The sequence below is a fragment of the Terrapene carolina genome, unplaced genomic scaffold (genome assembly GCF_002925995.2).
Source record: "Terrapene carolina triunguis isolate 2854851 unplaced genomic scaffold, T_m_triunguis-2.0 Scaffold148, whole genome shotgun sequence".
NCBI classification, from domain to species: domain Eukaryota; kingdom Metazoa; phylum Chordata; order Testudines; family Emydidae; genus Terrapene; species Terrapene triunguis.
This window is the reverse complement of record NW_020664499.1, coordinates 3449373-3460079: the sequence shown is the minus strand read 5'-3', so window position 1 is coordinate 3460079 and position 10707 is coordinate 3449373. Positions and strand designations below refer to the sequence as shown.

The 10707-nt window shown below is 40.2% G+C and overlaps 1 protein-coding gene across 1 annotated transcript in view; it reads right to left on the bottom strand.

The window, feature by feature from the left end:
* LOC113406909 (DNA-directed RNA polymerase III subunit RPC1) overlaps window positions 1–10707 on the bottom strand; it is a 50793-nt gene extending 40086 nt beyond the window's left edge. The window contains exons 1-8 of the mRNA XM_026653778.1: window positions 10662–10707; window positions 9625–9760; window positions 8561–8698; window positions 6719–6890; window positions 3826–3980; window positions 2383–2622; window positions 505–667; window positions 121–257 (exon numbers count right to left, since the gene is read on the bottom strand). Coding sequence (XP_026509563.1) covers window positions 121–257; window positions 505–667; window positions 2383–2622; window positions 3826–3980; window positions 6719–6890; window positions 8561–8698; window positions 9625–9760; window positions 10662–10705 — 1185 coding nt within the window. The 5' untranslated portion in view covers window positions 10706–10707. The remainder of the gene's footprint in view (window positions 1–120; window positions 258–504; window positions 668–2382; window positions 2623–3825; window positions 3981–6718; window positions 6891–8560; window positions 8699–9624; window positions 9761–10661) is intronic.

The window sequence follows — 10707 nt, the reverse complement described above, 5'->3', positions numbered from 1 at the left end:
ACACACACACACACACACACACACACACACTATTGACTCCCTTTTTCTCCAGTGATTTGAACACCACAATGGACAAGGCAGAAAAATGCATGAAAAGAATTTCAGTTTTACACTACTTACTTTTTCAGGGAATGTTAATATTTTGGCAACGTGAACAGGCACAGCCACTTCGTCTATTCGTAAGTTGGGGTCAGGTGAAATGACTGTTCTGCCTGAGAAGTCCACTCGCTTTCCGGACAGATTGCCTCTAAACCGACCTAACAAATAAAGCAAGTTAAAACTAGTTGGGAAAAGAGTACCATTATACAAAATGGTATTTTGGAAAATGGTAAAGTGTTAATACAGCACAGTAGGCACATCATACAGGGAAAGCCTTGCTAGCTTGATCTACAAACAATGACTTGATCACTATGCAATGGCCAACGTTTTGGCTAAAAAACCAAACAAATAAAAAAAAAAAAAAAAAAACTTTTGGGAGGTGGAAAAGGAAGAATTTAGACATACCCTGCTTCCCTTTGAGTCTTTGAACAAAACCTCTAGTCCATTTCTTGGGTGCCATGTTAAGAGGAATTCCAGAGAGCTCACTGTTAATGTAGAGGGCACACTGCAGCTGTAGGAAGTCCCAGTCTTCCATTATCATCTGTGTTTTGGCTCCCGATATCCTATGCTAAACAAGACAATTACACAAAATTGGCACTGAAGAAATTTTTCAGAAAGCTTTGCATCACACTAAATCGCAAAGGTAACAAGACATTGGCACCTTCACCATAAGGAACAGTGGGCCACATTCTGTTCATACATGAATGCTGCATGGATGTAACTGAGCAGAACCTGGCAAAACACATTTTCCTTCTGGCAAAATCAGCTTCTGATTAATGATAAACTAAAGGATTTGTGCTTGTTTGATTAACTGACCATTTTAATACTTGAATGTATAATACAAAGATCATGCTGTGGAGACACATTACGATTCATTAAATAATTAACTTATCAGAGTGGTGGCATACAAAATTCCATTGTGTTTAGCCCTCTCTTGGACGAAGACCATCACTCAAGGTTTCACTCCTGCATCTCTGTGGCAGAAACTAAGATGGAACAACAGGTTAAGCCAATCTGAGGCTATAGTTCTGCTGCGCAACATCTTGCAGAGAAACAGGTTATAACCCAGTGCTAGTTTCTCTTCTTCCCAGGAGACAGCACACAACCTAGAGCAGCATTTCCCAATGTGGGAGAAAAATCAGAGATACAAAGGACTAGCTTTTGGGGGATGGTGAACAAGCCTTCTCAATTGTTCTCCAGTTTCAGTTTTTGAAAAAAAAAGTTTCTAGCTGTTATTGTAGAAATACAACCCTGAATGCATGACCTGAATGTAACTAGTGTCTGCCTGCGTTTGCAGACAGCTGAAATAGCTCTGAACTGGGAAGTGCCCCATTGATTTCAATGGGTGCTAACTCCCTTTATCTATGCACTTTTCTTCAGATTTAGTTGCATTGGGTTAAATCACTTATTTCCATTTAACTTAAACTTGTTCCTAATCAATTTAAACTAAACCCAAGTAAATCTGGTTTAACCCAAAAAAGAATGTGCACACAATCTTTTGCAGTGGTTAAAAAAAAAAAAAAAAATTAAATTGGTGCAACTCTACATGCAGACAAGCCCAATAAGCTGCTCATTTCGGGTAGGCTTTTAAGACTACATGGAAGAGTAGAAAGAGGTGAGAGGGAGAGATGAGCTTTCAGAAGTCTGGGAAATACTGGCCTGGGGCAAAAAGAATGCTGCCGAGCTGCACAACAGTCCTGCCAGCTAAGTGACAGACTTGACCAGCTCTAGCATCCCTTTCGGTCCTTAACTAAGGAAGCATGGTAACTGTGACTTGAATTCTTAAGAGTGATGGGGTAGAGAAAGAGGAAAAAGACAGGCTCCCATAAACATCAAAAGGGAAGTTGGAAGGGCCTCCTGGCAGAGAGAGACAGAGGTATAAAATAAGAAACCAGATGGGTAAAGAGGGGTGTGTGAATTTCTGGGCCTATAAACTATTATGTCCTTGTGCTTTCATCAAGTGCAACAGTCATCCCAAAACATGCTAAATGTAGCACAATGAGAATACTTCAGGAAAAGCAATTAGTTCACTCCACGTTTAGCAGGTCGCTAACACACTGGTGTAACACCAAGAGCCAAATAGAAAGATCAATCTGAGTCCACCATTCCATGCCATTTCACATAGGGCCAAATACTGCAGCTGTTTCTTATGCTGAAGTCAGAATGAATGCAACATCAGACCTCGCATCGACAAGTAAAACCAATTACCCCTAAGTCTAATCCAGCCTTTTATTTATTTTTAAAAAGAGCAGCAGCTTCAGGCAGGCAGGCAGGGTGGCTCACCTTTTTGATTACATCATTGAGGAAAATTATCTCTGTAAGCTTCATCGTCAAGTCATCTTCGTTGGTGCCAGACTTCAAGTCGCTCACAACAGAGGGTCTGATGCACAATGGAGGTACCAGGAGTCGTGTCAGGATCAAGTCTGAAGGCTTTCCTGCTTCTGGATTCATCAGAAGCAGAGGTATATCTTCCGCTGGGATTCTTTTAAAGAGGTTCAACACCATTAAAGGAGTCAAGTTCTCCTACAAAATTAAATGAAGAAAGTCATACTGCAACCTTCAAGGGCATAACAGCTCATTTTTGGCTACATCTTAATACTGTTTACTTCATTTGCCACCCTTCTCTGCCAATTGGTCAAGTAAAAAAGTAGATTTAAAAACAAAACAAAAGCATATGTAGAGGAAGTTATTCTTAAGGCAAACAAAAACAAATTTGTCTTTTGGTTTGTTTATTTAGAATTGCAGTCCCAGTAAACTCTGGCTCGTTGATTCTTTCCCTCAAACTTCTCCTCTTACACTATTTTCAGTTTAGATTTCTCACTCTAGATTAGTTGTTACAGTAGTCTGTTTTCTATAGCAATATGGGCATTTCATCTTTACTTGCCAAAGCAATGTAATCAGCTTATAACATGCTTGCAGTAAGGTATAATTACCACCAATTTCAATTATTAGAGCTCACAGATTACAGCATTATATCCTACATAATTTCATTAAATTTTAAAATAACTTGCTAAACCTAACCTTTTTTTCCTGAATGAAGAATACATTGCTGACATTTCATGATTCATCAATAAACTCAAAGCTTGCAAGAAGTGCCTGTCTTTATAAAGCTGACCTATTGCAATTGGAGAGACACACAAACTCTGCATCATAATGTTTTCTATTTGCATTTTCCAAACATCCATACCAAGAACTGACTGACCTGTTAAAATCCAGGGGAAAACCCCCATACAATGCCAAGCTCAGCGAAACCACGAAAACTATATATATTCTTGTACTATACTTCGGTCACTCCTTCCTGTCCAGTTCTCAGCTCTTCCAATCATAGGTAGGGTTTATGAGTATTACAAATATTCAAGACAGTGATTGAAGGTAGTAGCCTAAATTTCTTCTCTGCTTCCTGTCACCATGATTTCACCACTAAGCTTTGTTCACCGACTGCCACTGATCCTATACCAGGAGCATCCCTATCTTTTGCATGCAGAAAACAGTGTACCACAATTACTTGACTGGTTAGCGTAAAGATGCTACTCCTTGCAGAAACCATTAACATCTCCCTCAGCCAGGCAGTATGATAGTTGTTCTTCAAATTCTCCTCACCACATATTCAAAGGCTGGACCAGCACTAGTCCTTTACTCTTATACTAAATACTTCAGCTCATCATTCAGGAATGCATGCATCAAAATTAGCAGAAAATTCAAGCACTGGTAGACACACTAATTCACCTGAGCTCTCCCCAGCAAGGATTCTACTTCTTTGTTATGTTCTATGGCAGTTTCAAAGGACTGAAGGAAACTGGACACTATTGGATCCACCACTTTCTTATTGGTCTTGTACTTCTCATGGATTATCTTCAATAAGCCACACTTCTTTACAGTACCTACAAGAACACAATTTTGTTAAAAAAACCTCAACTCGAGCTATTCTTCTAAATTTTTTAAAAATATTTTTTCAGTGAACGTAGCATTAGGGGAAGGCGCTGGCTCTGGTCACCTTTAGATACCAGATGCCTCTGTTCACAGAACAGGAGGAGCAACAGCCACAGCAATGAAAGTTTCCCCATGTTGTGGGTTCAGTGCATCTCAGCTGTGACCTGGACTAGTCCTAAGGATGAGAGGGTGGTTCACTCTACATGTCCATTCAACCTCTCCTCAACAGTGGTACGGGGTTTCTGCAATGTAGATGGTCTTGCACTAGGAACTGGACCAGAGTTCACCCACTCATTTCACTCATAAGTCATAAGATAGTAACTTTTGATCATTACTAATCCAGAGTGGATTTTAGCCAGTGACCTAACTGTGCAGGACATTATAACCATTATCTGTCCTTGAACCAGCTAGTCCTCTCAAATTGTGTTCTCCTGTGCTCATTGAAAAATGAGGATAAACTGATTTGGGAAATAAAACACAAAAGCACTAACAATAACTGCCAAATCAGTTAGATGCTGCATTAGCTGGAATACAAAGAACAAAAAATCCCCCGAAAAGCAAATTTCTAATTCTGACTCATGTGAGCATCTGACCCCAGAAGGGAAAGGACACTATACCAGGATTTCTCAAACTGGGGGGGAGGGGAGGAAGGGTCAGGACCCCTCAGGGCGTTGCGAGGTTATTACATGGGGGGGGTCACGCGCTGTCAACCTCCACCCCAAACCCCGCTTTGCCTCCAGCATTTATAATGGTGTTAAATATATTTAAAAGTGTGTTTAATTTATTAGAGGGGTCGCACTCAGAGGCTTGCTGTGTGAGAGGGGTTGCCAGTAAAAAAAGTTTGAGACCTACTGCACTATATTAACCTATTTCCCCACCACTTCAATTAACCTCTCCAAACCTTCACAATGCAGATGAGGTTTTTCTTTTCTTTTTAAAATGTTTGTGCATGTCCAGCAGATTGAGATTCTCATTTGATGAGCATTTCATCTTTTCAGAACCTGTTACTGTGTATGTGTTAAAGGAAATAGGTGGTTCTGCAAGATGAGTAGCAATATATTGTGTCTCTGGATGACAGAATACAACACAAAGGAATTTAAAAGATTATCTCAAGTTTTTGCAGGGTTTTTTTTAGGGCCATATCTAGCTTCAAAAACTGTAATGGACTCTACATATTGACTTATATAGGAAACCCCACATATACACATCTGAAACCAAAATATAGCCTCATGTTTTTGAACTGTTGTAAAAGCATTCACTACAACACTCTCAAGGCAAATATTACCTTCTTTTTAGAGGTGGGAAAACAGAGGCTCTAGAGTTTAAGTATAATTTCAGTGACTGATTTTTACTTGCACAAGATGTGGGACTTAAATACTGCTAATATGAGGGACAAGTGATAATATTAAGTCTGACATTGCATAAACTGCAATGGCTGAAATTGAATGCTTTATACTGCTGGAAAGCAAATATTTGTGTTTTTCCAATAGCACAGGGTATTCATTTCTACCCTAGAAAGCTGAGAGACACTAGACCTTAAAGAAATAGTAATCAGAATGTGATTTTACCTTGCTCCCTCCCTTCCCAACTTATTTCCAAAACAACTTTTAAAAGCCTTGGTTTTAGCAGGTCTTCAGAGAGCTTTGTATCATCTGAAAGCTTGGCTTAGAGACATAGCTTTTAATTCATGTAAAGAACTCCTCTCTAACTTTAGACAGTCATGAAATATTAGCTTCCAAAAACCATACTGGAACTGAAGTGAAATTTAAAAAAAAGATAGTCATAAAAACATGATTTTAATGTCTTGTAGCTGCTACTACTGGTAACATGTTCACAAACATCATGAATGCATTCATGACAAAAAAATACAGGATGGATTGGAACACACTTATTAAATCTCTACCTTCCAATGCATTTGTACAGCTCCTAGTACTATCAAGCCCCAGTCCTCTTAAGTGAGACCTTTAGTTATTACCGCAATACAAATAGTGAGGGTTGCTGGACACATTACATTAAAGAGAATTCGTATTCTGACTATTCTAATCAGAATGTCACTATAATATTGCAAAGCTGTAATACTATAGCAATATTAACAATATTAACTGCAATGTTACTCATTATTTTGTGTTAAGGGTAGTCACAACAGACTTACATTTTTTTTTAAAAAAAAATAAAAAAAAAAATCAATCACATAAGGTTTTCTGCCCAGTAACTGACCAACGAATCAAATATCAGTATGATCTGCAATTATCACAACTCCATCTGGAACACTTCTATGCTAAGTATTACTGACTTGTCGAACTCATTACTGCAGGAAACGGTTAATAGCATATTAGTCTTTACAAAGATGACTAAGCACAATTATGAACAACAGGCTCTTTAGTTAGGTCAAAATTAGGACTATCAATCCTCATATTTGCAGGAATAAGATAGTCATCAGGAAGATTCATGCCATTCCTTGTAGCACAGCTTTGAACAATTGTCTAGTACACTCAAGAGGGTTTTTGGTTTTTAGCCTATGTTTAAGTATCAGCTATAGGTTACGATCTAGAAAAAACATAGATGATTGTTGAATGATGAAAAGACAACACAACACTGTGATGCTCTTCACAGGCTGGGCCCTAGTGAAAAAAAAAAAGAAAAAAGTCATGCTAAATACCAACCACCACCTGCTAGTTTCCACACTCACCATTGAAAGCGCCACAATAAGGGCAGGTGCTTTTCTTTCTGCATTTTTCAGAGACTTTCTTTTTCAATCCCCGTTTCTGCAGGTAGGTCAGACCAGGCCTCTTCAGATAATCCAAAAACTGTTTTCTCTCCTCTGACGACAACAGGATACGGCAACAGGTCTTGCAGGTCATCTAAAATATAAACAATTGATTAACCCTTGTTCTTTTGTTAGTGAGAAATAAATATGTGATTAGGGACAAATTATGATGCGGGATACCACAGTTCTTCACACACAGTTATACATGCAGTTTCATGGATGAAATGTCACTGCCTTAGTGGGGGAATCCAATTATTGCACAGCACACTGCCCAACAGATGGGAGTAAGTTGGGAAACTCTGGCCAACAGAACAAATCTTTGCTCTCCTTAAGAATAGTTCTGCAGGAAATTAAATGCCCATGCAAAGAGACAACTTAAGTTTATTGGCATCACTTAAGAGACAAACTTTGAATAAAAAACTGTACCATAGAATCTCTATGGATAATAATTCTATGCTCAAATAAGAAGAATATTAGGGATATATTACCAACCACCTGACCAGGATAGTGACAGTGACTTTGAAATGCTCAGGGAGATTAGGGAGGCTATAAAAATAAAAAAAACTCAATAATAATGGGGGATTTCAACTATCCCCATATTGACTGTGTACAATGTCACCTCAGGACAGGATACAGAGATAAAGTTTCTTGACACCTTAAATGACTGCTTCCTGGAGCAGCTAGTCCTGGAACCCACAAGAGGAAAGGCAATTCTTGATTTAATCCTAAATGGAGCATATGATCTGGTCCAAAAGGTGAACATAGCTGGACCGCTTGGTAGTAGTGATCATAATATAATACAATTTTACATCTCTGTGGCAGAGAAAACACCACAGCAGCCCACACTGTAGCATTTAATTTCAGAAAGGGTGACTACACAAAAATGAGGAAGTTAGTTAAACAAAAATTAAAAGGTACAGTGCCAAAAGTGAAATCCCTGCAAGCTGCATGGAAACTTTTTAAAGACACCATAACAGAGGCTCAACTTAAATGCATACCCCAAATTAAAAAACAGCATAAGAGAACGAAAAAAAATGTGAGCATGGATAAACAAAGTAAATGAAGCACTGAGAGGCAAAAAGGCATCCTTTAAAAAGTGGAAGTTAAATCCTAATGAGGAAAATAGAAAGGAGCATAAATTCTGGCAAATGAAGTGTAAAAATATAATTAGGAGGCCAAAAAAGAATTTGAAGAACAGCTAGCCAAAGTTTTAAATAGCAAAATGTTTTTAAAGTACATCAGAAGCAGAAAGCCTGCTAAACAACCACCAGGGCCACTAGACAATTGAGATCGTAAAGGAGCACTCAAGGACAACAAGGCCATTGCGGAGAAACTAAATGAATTCTTTGCATCGGTCTTCATGGCTGAGGATGTGAGGGAGATTGCCAAACCTGAGCCATTCTTTTTAGGTGACAAATCTGAGTAACTGTCCCAGATTGAGGTGTCATTAGAGGAGGTTTTGGAACAAATGGATACACTAAACAGTAATAAGTCCCCAGGACCAGATGGTATTCACTCAAGAGTTCTGAAGGAACTCAAATGTGAAAATGCATAACTACTAACTGTGGTTTGTAACCTATCATTTAAATCAGCTTCTGTACCAAATGGCTGTACAAAGTGTTCTGCATAAAACACCACCATCTCTTTCATGGCTCCCAGAGGGATAATCCAAATGAAGTGAAGCCTCAGGTTTTCTGACCTCTCCCCCTACTTAGGCTGGGTATAATAATTGCTGTCCCTTCCAATTACAGAAAATTATTTTACCTGTAAGATGCCTATGACAGCTTTAAAGTACCCAACATGGAAACATGGCAGCTCCAAGTCAATGTAGCCATAATGCCCTAAACAGTCAGCTAGATTCTTCCCACAGGTTTCACATGGACGGTCCTTTTCACTGGTACCCTTTGAAAGAGAAACACAAAACCATTATAGCCGCAATTACCAAATTGGGGGAACAAAAGAAGCTACCACAGCTGCTCTTAAATTAGTCAACATGCCTGTGGACAGTTCTCTGTACACTCGCATGAAAGACTTCTAGATTATTTCAACTCTGAACTCTTGCTCTCAGTCAGCAAGAGCTGGTAATACACTGAAAGCATCATACTCAACATCCAATCTCCACAGAAACAGAGCATCTTGCACTGCTCCTGCTGATACAAGTGGTGTTAACTCATTCAACCCTATTCATCTGGAAAGACTGTTATAGTGACGTGGTACTAACAGTATGTCCACACTACAGCTGATGTGATTTGCAGCTTGTGCAGCTATACCAACATTAGCTTTAATGTAGATAGGTTGCTAACAGCAGCAGTGAGGACACACCAGCGTGGGTTTCAGTGCAGGTTGCACAACCCCACCTGATCCCCGAGTACATACTTGCACTGACAGCGCATGCTGAAACCCGTGCTGCAGTCTACACAAGCAGCAAATCACACCCCGAGGTACAGGGCAGACATACCCAGAGAGTGTGACTATTTTGTGGTCATGTGAAAAGCATGAGGAGAAATGTGTGTCCAGCCTCAAAAGTGAGTCTGCCTGATCTGTCCAACAGTGTGAAATGTTTGATGGCACAAGTCACGTTCCAAATGAAGAGGTGCTTGTATCACAAGACACCATTGCAACTGGCAATTTCAGCAGAAGAGCCAAGGAGACATAACCACCTTATTTCTCTTCAGCTCATGTAGTTTAAGTGGAACCTTGCACAGGCACACCTGTTCTGTGGCTGTATAGTGGAATTCAGTTTTCATTTCAGCATTGTTCATAAGCATGGAAAATATTTCCACTAAAAAAAACAAAACAAAAACCCAAGAAGTACCAATGACCCTTACCATACGATGGTCCAGTACTCCATACTGCAGTGGAGAGTGGTGGTTGTCCTGGCTGTACAAGTTCTTACTAACCACCTGAATGTGAGCCTGCTGGCGCATCTCTTCTGGAGATTTCATGCCAAAGCAGATGTGGCTTCTAGAACAGGAAAAATTACAAAACTTGATTTTAAAAAGATATATAATAAGCTGATTTGAGTTACAATAAAGCCAAAGCAAAATTATACTTCCATCTCTGGGAAAAAAGCATGAATCTGTGTATTAGATTTTTGCTTTACAGCTAATAGTTATTTAAGGATCATCAACAGACTATAGAGCAGTGGTCCCTAAACTGTGAGGCACCCATAGGATCGTTCAGGGGGTCATGACAGGGCCCGGGCCAGCCCTCACTGGGGGCGGGGAAGGAGCACCACCCAACCCTGCTCTGCCCCCATGTTAATCAACCAGTGTCTGGTTTCTTTTCTAACTAAACAAGCCCACCTATATAAACCAGAATAAGTGCAGATACATTATATAAAATAATTTAGAAACCACTGTGGCCAACAGGAACCAAAGGGTCAGGAGAGCTGATTCTGACTTTTGTTAAGCTGATCCCAATGTCAGACTAAATACATGTACCAATACTGTTATGTACCTGATACGATCAGCTTTTTAAAAAAAAATACAGATTTAAAACACAAAAGTTAACCAGATAAACCAGCCCCCACCATGGAGACCTGGCTAGTTACGATTATGCATTAATGTTGCTGTAGTTCTTAAGCACTGTCAAATCTACCTGGAGCACAAAGACAGGTGCCCTTTAGAGAGCGCACAGCCATCAGTCAGTATTTGCAGGTGGTCTGACGCCCCTCTGCCACCCAAACACTCCCTCCATCCCTGGGGCTGAATCCCTCCATCCTGCGGCACCGGGGCCCCCTCCGACCTGGGTCTGACCCCCGTCCATCCCTGGGGCTGAACCCGCCCCCCTCCAGCGGCACAGCCCCCCAACCATCCCCGGGTCGGCCCCCCACCATCTCTCCCCTTCAGCCCCCGCCTCTCACATTTTCTTGGCCACGTCGGTCTCCCTGAACTGCTCCTTCACCATGA